The sequence below is a fragment of the Chiloscyllium punctatum genome, chromosome 8 (genome assembly GCF_047496795.1).
Source record: "Chiloscyllium punctatum isolate Juve2018m chromosome 8, sChiPun1.3, whole genome shotgun sequence".
In the NCBI taxonomy this organism is placed as follows: domain Eukaryota; kingdom Metazoa; phylum Chordata; class Chondrichthyes; order Orectolobiformes; family Hemiscylliidae; genus Chiloscyllium; species Chiloscyllium punctatum.
Window position 1 is genome coordinate 40,772,748 of NC_092746.1, and position 19,518 is coordinate 40,792,265.

The following is a 19,518-nucleotide window of genomic DNA, read 5'->3' on the forward strand; positions in this document are numbered from 1 at the left end:
CAGGAGTCAACCAACAATGCTTTTAATTATTTCAGAAGTCCCTCTGATGTGATGACCAGAAGTTTTCCCATTAACCTATTTTAGTTATGGTCTTTGGACAAATAAGCTAATATCCACTTTCAGGTAAAAATATTAGCCAAGATGTCCAAAACAGCAGTTATCATTACATATGTAGCAGAATGATATGATGCAATGGTGGAATAGTTAACACAATTTTGGAACAAGATTCAGTTGTTTACTTTAATGTCCTTATTCATCCCAATCCCATCTGGATTCAGCTTTATTCTTTCTGCGTATGCAAAACAGGTCGTCTAACCTTTTAGCAGAGAAAGGAAATAAGCTGTCAAGACAGCTCGACAGATCTCAAACAGCTGACCAAATTTATTTAGGTCAATGCTAGAAATTGTGTTCCAAAACCTAAACAACTCATCAGTTTCAAAAAAAAATCTAAAGTTGCTAAGAAGCTTACAGCACATTGAAATTCTGTTTTCTCTTACATTTTAAGTTATTTGTATTAGTACTCTATACAACTCTTTATAAAAGTTATACGAGTTAAGTGATAGGTACTGAGCAACTATGATACAACTGTGTATCGTTCCTTCCTCATTACCTCACTAGTTCTTAATAAATCATGACTGACAAACAAAAATGAGATGTGGTGTGCCTTCATGCTAATTAGTGATAGCATACTTCCGATTTACCACATTTCTCAGAATGCAATTACCACCCAAGTGACTAACATATTAACCTTAAAGAACTCAGTGTTTCAAACAATTGCTCCCAAAGGATAGAAATACCAGTGAAGAAATAATAAGCTTTTTTTTTCAACAACAGGTACCCTAGTAATAGAATCTGAATGTTGGATACTTTTTTTTAAAACATATCTCATTTGCCATTTACCTTTGATTTATTTGAAGTAACAGGCTTAACACCAACACTAAATTATTTGTAAATATTTTGTATAACATATTTAGCAGGAAGTAGTTTCATTACTTGAAGGATTATTGCCCCCTGAGCTAATTTTTACTCTGTTTTTAAGACCAACCTGAAGATGCAATATTACTCTGTGAGCACTATTAGCCATTATTCTTAGCAGATGTAATGGGGAATTTGGAGTCTGACATTTCACAGGGTTTTACAATGGAAGAATATTAAGTATTAATTGGCATCTAGTGATGCAATACTGAAAGCATACTGTTAATGTCATCGATTATTTTCCCACAAACATGAATAAAAGGTTACTGCTAACATGCTTGAAGCCACATTCTTTCAATAATGTGGTCATTTTCCAGTTAGTGCTACAATTGACCCACGTAGTCCAGAATGGTCCCAGACACAATCTCTAGTTTACGACAAATAAGTTCACCTCAACCTGAATTTTAGAGAAGTGCTACAATTAATCTCAGCTCTCACAAGCAGAAGAAAATAAATTGGGTCTCCTCAATTTGATTTTTTTAAAACTGAAATTGCTGAAAGTTTGCAAGCTTAGTACTCCTTTATCACAAAAACTTGCTGAAATATATCAAGAGTCCTGTCAATGAGGGATCTCTTGCTGCAGTTCTTCCTTTATGGAGGGCATATTTCCATGAAAAAATAACATAGGTAATAAACTTTCTAAGCAATCACCCATCCCACATTACATTTTAGTGGCTAATAAGGATGAAAAAAAGTCATGACTTTAACAATGCCGAGGGATTTTTAATATCCAATTGAACCACTTGAAAGGCTGTCTGAACAAAGGATGGGACTTCTTGCAATTTAGCTGCATTAAAGTGTGAACCTAAACAATGAACCAAAGCCAGATGTGGACCTCAAATACAACTGAGCCACAGACATGCATGCAACCAATCAAACCAATCTGACAATCTTGGATGAAATCAGGAATGTTCTCAATTATCAAGCCCAGGTTTGGAAAGAGGGCACATGGCAAATTGTGCTGTTTAGGGGACAAGAAGTCAAGCATCTGACTCCGAGTGCTTTTTACTTCTTCAAATACTAATCAACTAGCTTTTTTCAAAGGCTAAGAGGTTTATAAGAATTCTTAATTTTCTACACAAGAATAATGACCAAAATTTAGGAGTCAAAGTAATAACATATACAAATTCAAATCCCCAATAATGTGTAATTTGCCCAACGATTTGCAGCATGCAAGAGACCTCTGGTAAAGTGTGGATTACCACGAACGGTTAGATAATTTGCACGTGCTGTGAACTGTGAAACCAGCAACTAGCCCTCAACATCATAAAAATTACACTTTTGGTATTAATTGTCAATTCAACTTACTGCAGCAAATTAGGGTTAGTACTTAATAGCTGAAAGATCTTTCTATATGGTGAGATTGTCCAGACAATGTCACTCAATCTCTTCAGCCCAGAAAGACAGATTGAAATTGTTGGAGTTTCATTTTTACTGCTAATAATTATGAACAATTCTTAACAATGTAAAGTTAATAGTTTTAACATTTTCTTGCTTTTAATTTATTTTTCTTCATTGTTATTTTCTTTCTATAAATCCAATTTGACTTACTTAGTACGATTCCTTCCTTCTACCTCTTGAAGACTGGTGGATTGCATCAAATAGCCCATCCCATGTTCACAACAGGAATAATACTGACGACACTTCATCACACTTCCTTGAAAATCTCAGCTTATAACATAGCACTTGCTGACGAATCTCTTGTGCACCAATAATTACACAACAATAAAACTAAGGGGTTGCAATGTGACCTGCGTACAATTACTACAAACCACATAAATTAATGTGGAGGACCCAGTCCTTTGCTTGTAAATGAAAATTGTCCAGGAATTATAGTTTATTAATTAAAACAGCTTATCAGACACCATTACCTATGACATTCCATGTTTTTAGCTGGAGTCTTTGTCTGTCTTGTTTCTCATACAGCATAGCTGTGTTCTCTTAGAAATTTGGTACTCTTGTTTTTATCCTGGTTACTGGAAAATAAAATGCCTTTTCATTTCCCTAATACTCAAGTTCCTATACTATCCTGCAGCTAATTCAGCTGGTCATTTGTCTTCTCACAATTCTCTGAGGTGAACCACTGTAGATTCTACAATTGTTTCAAACTAGGCAAGTATTCCAGCTCTGTATCCAGCTCAAAAGTTTAAATCAAGATTACACCCACATATATTTCACACAATTATGATAGAAGTTAGCTTTAACTCCTCATACATTGCAGGTCTATTAAATTATTATTGACTTAAGCTTTCTCTCAGTAAGCTACAAACTATGACATTCAAACTAATACCTTTTCTCAGCAAACGTCCCAAATTAATCTCCCTAAGCTTGAACCATTTCCATGATAATGTGGCCTGCTCTGGGCTGTTTCCATCACCATCCCCCAAAAAAATCCTTATATAAATTATTCCTCATTCAATTTCTTCTTTATAATTTGAAAAGGTAAGTAGTTTCACAAGCTCACAGCATGCTTTTAAATTAATTTAGTTCCAATCCTAGAACAAAAACACCTCTTTGAAATGCTGATATTACAAGGATTGCAAACACCAGATTGGAGTGATCAAGCTTAAAGCTTTTAAATTTACAGCTTACATAGATCATTAATATTTCCCTGACTACTTCCAACTGCTGAAATCAAGATAATCACACAAATGTTCAGCCTCAGGTTTAGAGGACTGACATAACACTGGGAAGATGCTGTACAAGAATAATAAAGTCTTCCAAACAGAAACCTTAGTTGTGCTACAGAAATCCCAAATATTTTAAGGATCTGGTTTTTCATCTCTCCAGAGTATATGCTTTCCCGACTTGAGTACATACAACAGTGTTTATTTCAAACTATGTAACGGAAAAACTTAAATGAGACAATTCAATAATGTAATAATTTTATTAACAGAAGTTAACAAGCAATACATTTGAAATGAATAAGTGTAAGGTTACACGAAAATCTATCAAAAAAATACAATATCAAATCTAATAGAACCCAGTTTGATATTATTAGTTACTACTTAGGAACATCTATGAATTTTTAATACTAGAACATCTAAAAATAGTTAAGAATGTCCATCACCATTTAAAGTAAAATTTTACCCTAAAGCCCTGGGCAAGTAAAATTACTTCCTGTTCGGAAAAATAAATCTTCAGAGAAATATTATCTGAGACTTCCCAATACTTCTTAAATTTCAATGCAAGAGCTTATTTTCATACTCAGATTCTTCCTGCTTTGTAAATGTTACCTCTCTGTATAGGTACTTTCCATTTCCAATGATGGCATTTTATGGCTAAATCTTCAATGAAGATTTCTTCATGAAATTTTAAGCTATTACTTAGTACATTTGTTTGAGATTTTATACTCATCTGGATATTCCTTTCATCTCTCCCGTATTCTTTCAATCTTAAAATAATCCTTCATTAAACGTTTATGAGTTTAAATTCATTTTGTTGTCTTTATGTGTTGTGCCTTATCCTGGTTTCTAACAGTATTCATGTGATAAGGATCATTGTCACCTCTTAGCAGTTGGATGGTTCTAATATTCCTCCTGTAATTAACGCATTTTCATGCCGGGGGTGCCAAGCTTTATTCTAACCCTTCTTTTTAGTCTTCAATGATTGTTTTTACTTTTAGAAGCTTGTCTTTAATTAATAGTATGTATGTTGTCTCCATCAAGGTGCAACTTCAAAGTGGATCTTTCTAGCTTTTGTGCTAGCTATGACAGTGTCAACTCTGACATTAATTTTTAAAAAAATTTTGATGTTTCTACTTAGATATACTTATTTTTCAATCAAACCTAATTTCTAACCAAATATTGTTAAGTGTCTTCAACTCTTCAGTTAACTAACCTCACCTACTGTTTTGTGGACCTCTCTTGTATTCTTATTTTATGTGCTCGTCTTTTGAACTGCCATTTCTTTAGATATTCTAAATCTTGAAAACCCAGTATTAGAATTATCATAACTTTACCATTTTAGTTTTCCCAGAACGAAAAGGATACCACTAAAATATTAACATGAACTATGAACAAGTTATTCACAACAACTGCAGAATTCGACAGGTTTGAAGATCCACAAATCACAGAAATTTTAAAACAAAACACTTCTTAGTTCCAATAAACAGGATACACATGATTTCTTTGATTGGCTGTCTGCTTTTCTCCCGATCCTTTACTCGAACAATATTACCATTTCAGTGTGAAAATCATGCCAGTACGAATGTTTACTTTCCTCATCTTGTTCTTTTGTGTGTCATTTAAAATTTCCTTTCAGAGGAACTTTAACCCCAATATAAAATACTAAAACCCAATTTTAACCTGCCTCCATGACAATTTCCAAGTCTAGCATAAACACATTAGTTGTGTGAATATAATCGACATATCAAAAGGTAGACCAATCATTATATTAGGCATTTTAATCACTAGCACAGGACAATCAGACAACTTCTAAATGGCTTCAACAAGGATGTGAATTTGACAGCTCCAACACAGGTTTACAATGGCTCTGAAAACTCACCAGTGAAACAGTTTGGAGGTTAAGAGGCACTTCATTGGACTGTTTAAAGTTCTGACTGTTCAATATCAGTAAAGGCCAATGCTTCTAGCTGCTGTTAGGTCCCTCTGGAATACATTTTGCAACGAGTTTTTTTTCTGATCATGGATGGTTTTCAGAAGTTTGGAAGCTTGCAAATGGACAATATCAGGATGGTGAGGATAGGGGTGGTTTCGATAAGACATCAGACAATGAAGACAATCACCATCCATGGGAGTCACATCATGCTGTGGTGCCATCTGCAGGTCGACAAAGAGATCTGGAGAACAAAGTGGAGAATAACAAGAAAACAGCAGAAGGGAAAGCAACAGAGGGATAGAGGTTACTGTCCATGTGAGATGATCTACAGACAGACCCTCAACTTCCAAAACCAGTCAGAAGTGTTGTGCTTCTGTAGGTTCATATTGCCATGACAAATGGTCAGAAACGTAGAATGAAAGCATGATAAAGTACAGTAGAGAGCCATTTGACCCATCACACCTGTGCTGCTCTCTGAAAGTGTGTTCCATTTAATTCCACTACCTATTTTCCGATTGTGCTGCATTTTCTTTTTTTCATTTTTAAGAATACATCCAATTCTCATTTGAATGCTACAATTCAACCTACTTCCACCAACTTTTCAAGAAGTACATTTCAATCATACCTACAGATCCTTCAAGAAAAACCAACCCCTGCATTACCCATGGTTAACTTCTACCACGATACATCATGGTTGAAGTCGCCAATTCCTTTTCTTTGTCTCTCACTCCTTCCTGCACCAGAGACATCTTGAGGTCTCAAACTCAACTGCATACACATATACAAGGATATTGTACATGGTGCTATTGATCGCACGAGTGCCAATCCAGTAAGCACCAGGTAAATCAGGAATATTTGTAACTGCAAAAGATAGCATTCCATCAAAGTACAGTTGGTGTTCAACTTCAAGAAGCAGTTTACGCAGGTACCATATATACTCGTAGATAGGCTGACCTCATGTATAAGTTGACCCCTTATCTTGGCCCAAAAATCCAGGAATTTTCATATACCTTGTGTATAAGTTGACCCCACTTTTTCAGGGGAACCCCCCCCCCAGATTTTCAGGGGTCCCTACCTGACCCATATATGCAACCTTAAAGGGCATGATTTGCACATTTTTGATTCAAATGAAATACCTGCATCATCACAAATATCAATGGTGCCTTATGGCAGCCCTCGACCTTTCCTTCCTGCTGTTGTTCTAGGTTTTACAAATAGATATCGCATACAGTTATGCTCTGAACTTGATGTAAAACTCCAAATTTTCCTAACAAAATGGCACCATGAAAACGCAAGTATACTGCAGAGTTTAAATAAAAGCTACTGAAGTTGCATAGAAGACCAACAATAGCGTAGTTGCAAGGGACTTCTGTGGTTCTGAAAAACTTATTCAAGATTGGAGGAAAAGAACCACACAGTTAAAGGCTATGCAAAAACAGAAGTATGCTACTGGGGAAAGTTGAACAAGTGGCCATAACTAGAGGAAAAGATTGCTGGTTGGGTTAATCAGTGCCGCCAGAATGGAAGCATTGTGATTTAGCAATGCATACAAATTCGCGACAAAAACAAAGCAAAAAAAGATGAATTCAATGATTTCAAAGCCAGTGCTGGATGGTGCAGTAAGTTTATGAAAACCTTTGGCTTGGTGCTGAGACAGAAAAACAAGATTGCCTAATGTCTACCTGCAGAACATATTGATAAGTTAATTGGATTCCATTGCTTTGTCGTCAGAAATCAGAAGAAAAACAGGTACAGGTTTGCATGAACGCGATATACCAGGGAGTAGAACTGTAGACAAGATTGGAGTAAAAAGAGTTTTGATTAAGACTACAGGCCATGAAAAGAGTTGATTCACTGTGATACTCAGCTGAATAGCAGATGGAACAAAGTTAAAGCCAAGGGTGATGTTTAAATGGAAAACTCTGCCCAAACAGAAATTTACGAAAGGCATTGCTGTCCTCATCCGTGAGAAAGCGTATATGGATGAAGTTAACTGCAAGGGAAAAAGCTAACTGGTTTGGAACATGTTCAGATCACTCAGAGTGAAAAGTGTAATCACTGAACTTTGATTACTGACATTGCAATTATTCCTGGAGGCCTTACGAGCATGGTGCAGCCACTGGATGTTAGCATCAATAAACCTTTTATGGACTTCTTACTGAAGAAATGGGACACTGGGATGCAAGAAGGGGGGGAAAAAAAGCTTCACAAAAGGGTGGCAACATGTGTGCTCCACTACTTGCAGCTGTATGAGAGTGGATTGTTGAGCCTTGGAAGGAGATGAAAACTGAAATTATTGAGAAAGCCTTCAAAAAAGGTGGAATTCCTAATGCTTTAGATGGGACGGAGGATGATTATTTATGAGCAGATGCAAGTGATGACAAATCAATTAATGATTCACTTCAGACTTCAGATGAAGATGAACCATACGATGATATACTTGACTGAGACAACTGGAATGAATTATTTAGAACTGCAACTGATGGGGACAGTGAACTTGAAGGATTCTAATGGACTTTTACATGTACCGGTAACTTTTGTTTAAAGCTGCTATCCCACAACATTTGTGAAATACATTGAGAAGATTTTTTTTGTTGTGAATATCAGTTTTCTGATGTAAAAGGTTTAATGCTGTCTTTCTAAATAAAATACTAGCAGTCTTTTTTTTTTGACTGCTCCGTGTTTTTATTTCATTAATTGTGTGTTGCTGCTCTGCGTATTAAATTTTGTACATACCGGCATGCACTTTACAGTATTACCATAGCAGGCAGAACAGAAACAGCACATAAATATTTAATAATGGCCATAATTCTTTTTCCTTTTATTGTTTATGATTTTTATAGAGTGATCTGGCTCTTGTTTGTCCGTTTTATGACTTAAGTCAAGCATGAATTTCAACAACTCAAAAAATATACCTCATATATAAATCCACACCCCCAATTTCAGCTCAAGAAAATGGTCTTCAAAACTCATCTTTTATATACAGTATGCACAACACTTCCTGAAGTTGTCATAATGATTTTATAGCTGAAAATGTGTTGCTGGAAAAGCGTAGCAAGTCAGGCAGCATCCAAGGAACAGGAGAATCGACGTTTCAGGCATCAGCCCTTCTTCAGGATGCCTGAAACGTCGATTCTCCTGTTCCTTGGATGCTGCCTGACCTGCTGCGATTTTCCAGCAACACATTTTCAGCTCTGATCTTCAGCATCTGCAGTCCTCACTTTCTCCTCCATAATGATTTTATATTTTAGAATTCCTATCATAAAATCTTCTCATATTATGAAACAGAACTTTGGTGTGGATCTTAAAAAACAAGAGATCCCTTTCAAACATGACACCCATGAAGAGTCCCAGATATGAAATGCGACAATGATGCAATTTGCAGCAAATGACCACTAAGAACATCACTGGGACAGCCATTAGCATGCTGGTTCTAAGCTATAATCCCAAGGCATCCTGCAATGTTTACCAGCAAAGATGTCCAGAATTACACAGGTAAGCTGTGTCCATTGGATAACATTATAAATCTCCAAAACAATGTGCACTGTGTGAGTCCTCTGCCTCATTTGTCTTTAGGCCTTCTTCCTTTCATGGTTGCTTTGATTGTGCTTCCATTTCAGGATTTCCTTGAGTACGCAATTTTGTATTGATTTTGTATATTTTGCCAATACGCATAACTATATTTATAGAGTCGACAGCATTGAAACACACCCATTGGTCCAACTAGTCCCTGCTGACCACGTTCTCAAACTAAACCAGCCCCACCTCCCTGTATTTGGCCCATATCCCTCCAAACCTTTCCTATTTATGTTCCTATCCAAATTGCTTTTCAAATGTTGTGGCTGCACCTGTATCTACCACTTCCTCTGGCAGTTCATTTCACATATGAACTGAGTTGCCCCTCATGTCCTTTTCAAATTTTTCTCCTCTCACCTTAAAAAGTATGCTTTCTAGTTTTGAAACTCCCCTACCTTAGGGAAAAGATCTTTGCTATTCCCCTTATCAATGCCCCTTCATGATTTTATCAATCTCCTTAAGGTCAATTATTAACCTCCTACACTCCAGTGAAAAAAGTCCCAGCCTATCCAGCCTTTTTTTATTGTAACTCAAACCCTCCATTCCCAACAACATCCTGATAAATGTTCTCTCTTTACTCACTGGTTTAATAACATCCTTCTTATAACAGGGTGACCAGAACTGCACACAGTACTCTAAAAGTGACCTCATCAACGTCCTGTACAACTTCAACATGATGTTCCAACTCCTAAAATCAAACGCGTGAGCAAAGGTAAGCATGCTAAGCATCCTCTTAACCACCCTGTCTACCAGTGATGCAAATTTCAAAGAGTTATATATCTGAACCACTAGGTTTCTCTGTTCTATAACACTACCCAGGGCCCCCTCACTAATTTTATAAGACTTGCCCTTGTTTGTTTTACTAAAATGCAACACTTACATTTATCCAAATTAAACTCCACCTGACACTCCTTAATCTATTGACCCAAATGATCAAGACGTCTTTGTAATCTTAGATAAAGATCACTATCTACTGTACCATCAATTTTGGTAGTTATGATTTCGAGGAGTCAGTGTTGGAGTGTGGTGGACAAAGTTTAAAATCACAACACCAGGTTATAGTCCAACAGGTTTACTTAGAAGCACTAGCTTTCGAAGCGATGCTTCTTCAACAGGTGATTGCGAAGCAGGTCAATAAGACACAGTATTTATAGCAAAAAATTAGTGTCATGCAGCTGAAATGACATATTGAACAAACCTAAATTGTTAAGTGTTTCATCTTTTAGAATGGCTTTGCTGGTTTCAGTTCTTTAATATGTAAATCCCAGAACTTCTTTTAAGTCACATTCTCAAGATAACAAGGTTTTATAACAAAAGGTGACATCTCAGTTTAGACAATGCCTTAAAGGTGTGAGATTAGAGTCTGCCTGCATCCCAGTCTGAGTCAGACTAGTTCTATTTCCAAAGTAGAATTTACAAAATATTACATGGATTGACTGCCTGCAGATTGCGCATTTTGTGAGCAAAATAGAATGTATCTGCAAATACAAATTCACCCCACCATTACCACCCCCTAGGTCTCCACTTCTCACCTTAAACAATCATCAAACAGATCATTGTTCGCAGCAAACTGCTCAGCCTTCAGGACAATCTTGACCACAACACCGTATAACCCTGTCATGGCAACCACTGCAAGATGTGTCAGAGTGTCAACAAGGATGCCACCATTACACGTGGGGACACCACTCATCATGTATGCGACAGGTACTCATGTGACTCTGTCTACATTGTCTATCCCACACGCTGCAGGCAAGGATGCCCTGAGGCATGGCACATTGACGAGACCAAATTGACATGATGACAACAGATGAATGGACACCGCACAACAATCACCAGTTAGGGGTGTTCCCGCCCAGTTGGGGAACATTTCAGCAGTCAGGAACATTCAGGGTGACCTTTGGCTAACCATCCTCCAAGGCAGACTTCACGACAGACAACAATGCAAAGTGGCCAAGTAGAGGCTGATAGCCAAATTTGGTATGCATGAGGATGGCCTCAACCTTGGGTTTATGTTACACTACAGGTGACCCCCTGCACTCTCTCTCTCACACACACACATGCTCTTACATACTCACACACTCACGCAGACCCTTTCTCACACACAAACTCTTTCTCATATCCACACACACACACACACACCCCCCACATGTTTATACTTTATCACATTCACACACACACTTTACCAAACTTGAATACACGCAAACACGCAGTTTCTCACATGCACTCTGTCTCTGTCTCCTCCACACGCACATCAGTTTATGGGGTAAATTTGTATTTGCGAATTATATTTGTAGATCCATTCTATGCTCAAAAATGCATAACCTGCAGGAAGTCAATCCATGTAAGATTTTGCAAATTCCACTTTGGCAATAGTACCAGTCTGACTCAAGATTGGGATACAGACTCTAACCTCACATCTTTAATGCATTGTCTCAGCTGAGATGTCACTTTTTGTTATAAAACCTTAAAGTTATCGAGAATGTGACTTCAAAGAAGTTCTGAGATTTATATATTAAAGAACCGAAACCAGCAAACCAATCTAAAAGAAAGGCTTAACAATCCATATTTGTTCAATACATCATTTCAGCTGAATGACACTGTAATCTTTTACTATAAATTCTGCGTCTTATGGTCCTGTTTCAAAATCCAGTGCTTCCAGATAAACAGTTGGACTATAACCTATGTTGTATGATTTTCATCAATTTTGGTGTTCCGCAAATTTATCAACCATACCTTCTCTATATTCTTATCCATACCATATATATGAATGACAAACAAAAGTGGAACATCGCTTGTCACAGGCCTCCCTTCCAAAAAACAACCCTCTACCACCATCCTCTGTCTGTTACCATAAAGCCTATCTTGTATCCAATTGGCAAGCTCAGCCTGAATTCTATGTGACAACTAGAGTATTATGTTCAATACTAGAACATTATGGGCAGTTCTGGAATCCGCATTATAGGCAAGATGTGATTACACTGGAGGAGGCGCAGAGCATATTTAGCAGGATGCTGTCTGGGTTGCAAAGCTTTTAATTGTGCAGAGATTGGACAACTAGTCCACAAAATCACAGAATTAGCATTCAATGCATATTTCATCTCCTCTTCCCAATTCTCCTGTAGAGCAAGGTATGCCTTACATCCCCCGCTTGTGATAACTCCCATAAGGTTACCAATAATGTCGAGTCAATAGTAGAGTCACTGAGAAAATGACAAGGAAAATACTTACAAAATGTTGGGACATATTATTATCCTGAAAATCTTTGATGACTTACAAAACTTCTCTTCAAACAGTAAAGTTAGCCATTCATTATCAGCAAAATTTTTGAAAATTAAGGCGCCATTAACTAGCACTCAAAATTTCCAGCAATCACTTGTGCTGGCCAATATTAGGAGCAGTCACGAAATGAAGCATTAAACACCAAGCTGCTTACCGACTAGCAATAGACAATTTACTTCCCAATCATCCCCTTAATAGTCTTCTGATCAGCCATTCCTATTAAGCTATAACTATGTTTCTCTTCTCTACTCTTATTTGTGAAGCATGGAGTAATGAAGAATGCTGTAAAGGAAATGCAAGATGGGTGTCCACAGGGAAGCAGCAGCATAGTGGCAATATCACTGGATAAGTCATCCAGCATGCTAGGCTAATATTCTGGGAACATAGGTTGAATCCCACTATCACAAATGAGGAAATGTGAATTCAATCAAAATCTGGAATAAAAAGCTGGCCTAATAGGGGTGATGCTTATTGTCAATTGTCATAAGAATCTAATGTTCACTAATATTCTTGAGGGAAGGAAATCTGCTGTCCTTACCTGGCCTACATGTGACTCCAGACCCATAGCCACGTGGCTGATTCTTTAATGACCTCTGTACAATTAGGGATGGGCTATTAATGCTGGTCCAACCAGCAACATCTTTGTGCTTATCAAATGCCTATGAATTAAAATAAAAGCTGAAAGGGATTTTTTTTTAAACAGATAAGAGGTGAAAAAGAAAATATAACCAACAGAAAAAGAAATCAAAGCTAATTCTAATATTGTTTCATGACTATAAAGTCTGACAATAAAGAAATTCCAACTGTAGATGAATTGTAAGCATAAACATTTTGCTTTACAATCATACTTTTAGTCAAAGACTCTGGTCGAAAAACTTTCTCCTTATCTTAATCCCAAATGATCTACCTGTATGTTTAAATCCCTGATTTTGGACTGCCCAGTCATCCTTATCAAAAATTCAGATTAGAATTTTATATGTTTCCCCCCTCATTCTTCTAAGCTCCAGTGAATATAGTCCTAACCAATTCAATCTCTCTTATGAAGAGAGATGGGCAGAACTGTTCCTGCTCATAGTAGGAAGAAGAATGAGGGGACATAGATTGAAGGAAATGCACAAAATAAGCGAGGATGACGTAAGATAAGGACTTTTCACACCAGCAAGTAGTTAATGTATGGAATGCACTCCCTAAATGTGGTAGAGGCAGGTTCAATTCCAGAGGACATTAAATTAATTCAATCAAATAATAATTCAAAAGCATACAAGGAAAAAGTAGGAGACTGGTACTAGGTAATACTGCTTGTTTGAAGGTGTAGATAGAATGGTCTGAATGGCTGCCTTACGTGCCAGAACAATTCAGTGATACAGTGGGGAGACCAAAAGCAGATTGGATGACTCTTTTAAAGAACACTTCAATTCCATAGGTATGACAGAGTTTTTTGTGCGTCATTTTAATTGCCCACCTTGCTCTCAGGCTGACATATCTGTTCTTGGCTTGCTGCACTGCTCCGGTGCAAACATTCGGAACAGGATCTCATTTTTCAATTACGCATTTCCTAGCCTTCCGGACTCAATATGGAGTTCAACAATTTCAGACTGTACACATTCTCGTTGTTTCATTTTCTTTGCTTTAGTGCAGTTTATTTTCCTTCAACCTTACTGATTTAGGCACAGTTTTTGTTCCTTACCAGCACTATTCCCTTCGGCACAGAGAAGTAATTATCCTGTCATATAGCCTCTCCTGTATTCCATCTTATCATATCTTTTTGTTCTTGTTCTACTCATGTCTTGCACAAAATCTATTATATTTAACCTTAAAGAAAAAGTGTTGAAACTCAGCAGGTTAAGAAGCATCTTTGAAGAGAGAAAAACCCTTAATGTTTCATGTCCTATATGACACTGCGAAACATCTCTAATTTTTGCCAATTCTGAACAAAGATTACAAACTATAATGTTAACTATAATTATTTTTCGACAGAGATTCTTTCCATGTTCGGATGATATCTAATTTGCTGAATAATTCCCCAAGATTTTTATTACAAAAGCACAGCAGAGTTCTATAACTGACGTGTGAGAGAAAATCAAGTTCTCGTCACTGCAATTTTCTTTTCAGACCTATGGAAACAAGCCATAGAGCAAACAATATAGGTTGCTTGGTTCCTCCAAGACTTTTAAACAGTAGCATGGAAAATATTCTCTACTGAATGTTATTGTTAGCTTAGAGAGACAGAAGACAAGCCTCTACAGGTCCTTACCAAGATACAGTGCTCTGAGAAGACAGGTAGATTATAAATGGAATGCAGTTATTCACAAAGAGGAAGTTATTCCAGGATCAACTGTCATATTAGAACTTAAACAAATTCATATATCTTGTTCTGAACTCTCAAAATTGTCTGTGATTTTGCCATGTGCATTACATCTATTGTTCGGATCTTCTTCAGTTATCTGTGAAAAAATGATTAAGTTATCCCCGTTCTAAAAAAAATTATAGCCTTAGCATGAAGTCAAATGTCATCATTTTTTATTGTTGCACAACTTTAGAGTAATGAGAATCTCAAAAAAGTTATAAATTCATTTAAATACAACCCCAACAGAGCAATGCAGCTGACCTTTCATCTATACATGTAGTGATCAAGGTATAGCAAAGAATAAAGACAAAGTTAAGCTCCCTCTAATGTAGATCAGCAATGTACATCATCTGACTCTAAGAGAGCATTTTCCTCTAGACTTGTGTGAGGCTGTTCCAATTTTCATATTCCAGTTCTTCAGCCAAAATTAGAATGGAAACATTGTGCTAGGCTACGGGTGGATCTACATTGGGTTCCCCGTAAAGAAACGACTGCTCAAACAAAGTTTGCATACAAATCTAATAACCAACAGATAGTGAAGTGAAACTTATAATTTACTGGTCTGGCTTTGTAACAATGTCCCAAAGACATAAATTTTCAATGTCAGCTGACTGCCTTGCATTCATGTTGCCTTTATTCAAACTCAACAAGACAATTCAAAATCTTAAATCCTCTCCTCCAATGGACGAGTGATGAAGTCATAATTTTAGTTCAATCTATTACTGGAGTAAATAACTGCGAATGGAAGAAACCACATTAATTTTGAATAAATGGGACAACTCAAGAATTTCAAACCTCAAACCGGTAAAAGTGTTCACCCAATACTTTAAGAAAACAGCAAGAGCATTTATCAAAGCATATACTGAACAAATTCTTGGGATGTCAAAATTGTTTGCATTAACTCAAGACAAGTTATGGACTTCTAACTAAACAGGGCTGCAAGCTAAAACCAGGAAATTGCAAGTCTTTTAAATTAACTTCATATTTGAGTTATAAATGAAGCCAACAGGCAGAATGAGTGATATGCTATACAATTATCTCAACAACGTAAAGACTTTTCAGGATCGCAATCTAGCTTCTGAAAAAACTATTTTACTGCTGTTGAATTATTTGAGATAGTCACTAGTTTAATAGATGCAGTCATCCAAGATGGCACTGTATCTTCATTTAAAAAATGTATTTGACAGGTTGCGCAGTCTATTAAATAGGGCCATTTGTGATATCTACAGACAAATTTTGCATTACATAAAATATTGGTCGCATTCTCAAACAGAAGATGGCCACTAATGAAGATGGGTCTATGTGGGCTTATTTACCAGTAGATTTCTTCTTGGGTCAGTGTTGTGATCATTGTTCTTCACCTTCTAACAATACTCTTGATAAAAATGCTTCGGTAAAAGTTTTGCGGTTGTCAAAGAGAATAATGTGGTTGCAAGGAATACATTCAGAAGGATTTTTTCTCTGGTAGAAGAATCAAGAACCAAGAGTCATAATTTAAAAATTAGGGGTCGCCCATTTAAGACCGATGAGGAAACATTTCTCCCTCAGAAGATTCAGTATCTTTGGAATTCCTTTCTTCAAAACGACAGGGGATGATGAATCTTCAAATATTTTTAAGACAGAGGTAGGTAGATTATTGATTGCCAATGGATGTGCAGGGATGCAGAGTTGAGGTTAAAATCAAATCAGCTGTGTTTTTTTTATTGAATGGTGGAGCAGGTCTGAAGGGCAAGTGGCCTACTCTTGTTCCTTGAAGTATATTCATACCATGCAGTGTTACTACTTGACAGCATGTCCTGAATGTCAGATGAAAAATGGTGATAGAAATATAATGCGGATAAATATCAATTTATCCAGTTTGACAATAAAAGCAAGATGATTTGAATGACAATAGGATTGGAAAAGGTGGTGGTGTAACAAAACCTTATACTGAAAGACCTTATAACAAGTCCTTATACTGAAAACATACCAATGCATTAGGTGATGAGGGAGGAAGATGGTATGCTGGCCTTCGTAATGAGAGGATTAGAGTACAGGAACACGATGTCTTGCAGCAATTGTACAAGACCTTGCTGAAATCATACCTGGAATACCAGTTTTTATCTCCTTTTCAGAGGATGCGTTGGAAAAGTGCACCAAAGACTTATCAGACTGATTCCTGGAATGCTAAGACTGACATATCCAGAGGGACTATAAGGCTTAGGATTATATTCAGTGAAGAACTGGGGGAAAAATCTTACAGAAACCTATCAAATTCTAACAGGACTTGACAGGGCAAACATAGGATGGATGTTTCTAATTTTCTTCACGCAAAGGATGATGAACTTGTGAAATTCTCTGCCATAAAAAAGTGGCTAAGCCCAAAACATTAAATATTTTCAAGAAGGATTAAGTTATAGGTCTTAGAGCTAAAGAGAACAAATAGTATTGGAATAAAAAGGGAACTGGGTACTGAGTTGGATGATCAGCCATAGTCAAATTGAACGATTGCACAGGCTGGAGTGCCAAATGACCCACTCCTGCTCCTATTGTCTCTGTTTCTATTTCAGGACACCAGTTTTTAAAAAATAAGCAGCATCTGTCATAATATCTTGCCAGGTAATTATAAGTATTTGTTATTTGAAAGGTCGAAAATAAAATTAGTGCATATTTTGCACCTGTCAAAACCTCTGGTTGTCTCAAAGCACTTTACAACCAATGAAGTAGCTTCAAGTGCAATCACTACTGTAATATCTTGAAACAGTGATCAATGTGAATTCAGCAAGATCCCTCAAAAGCAATCAGATAAATGATCAGAAGATTTCTTTTAATAATATTACTTTTGAGTTATATATTGGCTAGGACACCAAATGCACTCCCCTGCTTTTCTTTGAATGGTTAATCAGACCTTTTATATCCATGATAGTAGACTAGTTTAATTTTAAGTACAAAAGGCAGCAATTTCAACTCGGATTTGATGTGACTGTTCTTTAAGGCACAGAACCAAGGATGCTCCTGATGTAATAGATTCATGACCCATTGTTTTAAGAGTAAAGCCAGAATCAAAGACCAAGTACTGTAAAAGATGGCCAATTATAAACTGCATGAGGATACTTCATTCAAACAAGTTAGAAATCCCATTTGTGATTTGCAATTCTGAAACTATGATCACTTAGATATGTAACATTCGTGATAAAAGAATGATCGTGTTGTTGGAGAATAAACATATAAAGTAACAAAGTAATTTGTTTCAGATTTTAAAAAGAATAATATTTCTTGTTATACGTACTGTGCTGCAGTTTGCCTGAATATATTAAGTAGAGCTTTATTTGCTTTGCCTAGACATGATAACAAAAAAATACAAAATAACTGTAATCTAGTCAGTGCCAATTCAATATTAAAAAAATAATTCAGGAGTCCTCAGTTGCAGATATCTAATATATATTGCATAATTCATATATTTTAGAATATTATTTGGTTTTAGTGAACAAAGTTTTAACAGTAAATACAGCATTGACAGGCTGATGGGTAGCCCTACAGTGAATGTAATTCAAACAAGTCTGGGAGTTAATTAAAATTAAAAGCTAACCTTGGTTTACCTTTAAGGTCAGCATATACACACAACAAGGGATGACCTATTTCTGGATCTCTTGGTAAATCCATGGCGTTTATGTCATTATCTTCTTAGAATAAGCTAAACATTAGCAATTCTGGAAAAAGAGGGTCGTAAATCTCGATTAGGATAGGAAACATTCATATACTTCTACAAACCAAATAGTAATGGTAAAGGAAAAATAATTTGTTTGACTTTCTCTTTGAAACCATCCCAAAGGACACTATGCTGTCACAAAGATGGGCTGTGGGAACAGTAGGTAATTTTGCTTAAATTGTTTAAGTGTTTGCTCAGAAAGCAGCAAGTTGCAGTTCAGCTTTGGTTGTACAACATGACTCACTGGATTGAGAGAGCCAACAAGAGCAAACCTGAAGCAGAGAAAAAAAAAATCATTCTTCATACTCAAACTCAAGTTTTGATTTGATGATGGAAAAGACAGCTAGAAGATTTGTTTACTTAATAAGTAGAACATGACACCTACAGTGGTCTTCAGAAAGCAGTCATTATGGTTAGTTTGGAAGCTGCAGAAAGAGATTGGATATCTGCTGTCAACCCAAACAAGAAGCAAAAACATCCATATTGTGAAAGTTTAAAGGAAGATAGAAGGATGAGGCAAATTAGCCCCTCATACCTGTTCTTCCATTCTAGATAATCAAGCGCAATGCCATACTCCCACACTATCTTCACATCCCTAGATATCATTAGTAATTAGAAATCTATCAATCCTGATCTTCGACTTACTAAACGTCAGAGAAGACACAACCCTCTGAGGAGGGCAAGTGAACAGATTCACCGTCTAAGTGAGACCATTCTTCATCTTACTCCTGAATGGCTTACTTTTAAACCTGAGACTACGCCCATTGATTCTACACCCTACAGTCAGCAAAAACATATATGCCTTGAAGAATTTCGCCATTTTCTTGATCGCCTCACATTCTTGTAAACTCCATAAAGTCCAGGCCCAGTTTCCTCACTCCACCCTCACTGGAGAGTTCCCACAATCCCAGGAATCAGACTGGCGAACCCCTACTGCATCCTTTCTATGGGAAGTATATCCTCCATTTGGGAAAGAGATCAAAGTATACTTAATACTGCAAGTTTGTTCTCACCAGAAGCAAGACTATTTTGCTCCTGTGCTCGAATCCTCTTGTGATAAAGGTCAACATATTGCTTAACCTTCTGAATTACT

The 19,518-nt window shown here is 36.7% G+C and overlaps 1 protein-coding gene across 4 annotated transcripts in view; it reads right to left on the minus strand.

The window, feature by feature from the left end:
• Nucleotides 1-19,518, minus strand: part of phf14 (PHD finger protein 14) — a 229,117-nt gene that overhangs the window by 64,548 nt on the left and 145,051 nt on the right. The window contains exon 17 of one of the 4 annotated variants that reach the window (XM_072575407.1): nucleotides 3,922-5,776. The exons of the other annotated variants lie outside the window; for them this stretch is intronic. Within the exon in view, the coding sequence (XP_072431508.1) occupies nucleotides 5,740-5,776 (37 nt within the window). The 3' untranslated portion in view covers nucleotides 3,922-5,739. Of the gene's footprint in view, nucleotides 1-3,921; nucleotides 5,777-19,518 lie in introns of those variants that run through there. 4 annotated transcript variants of the gene reach the window in all.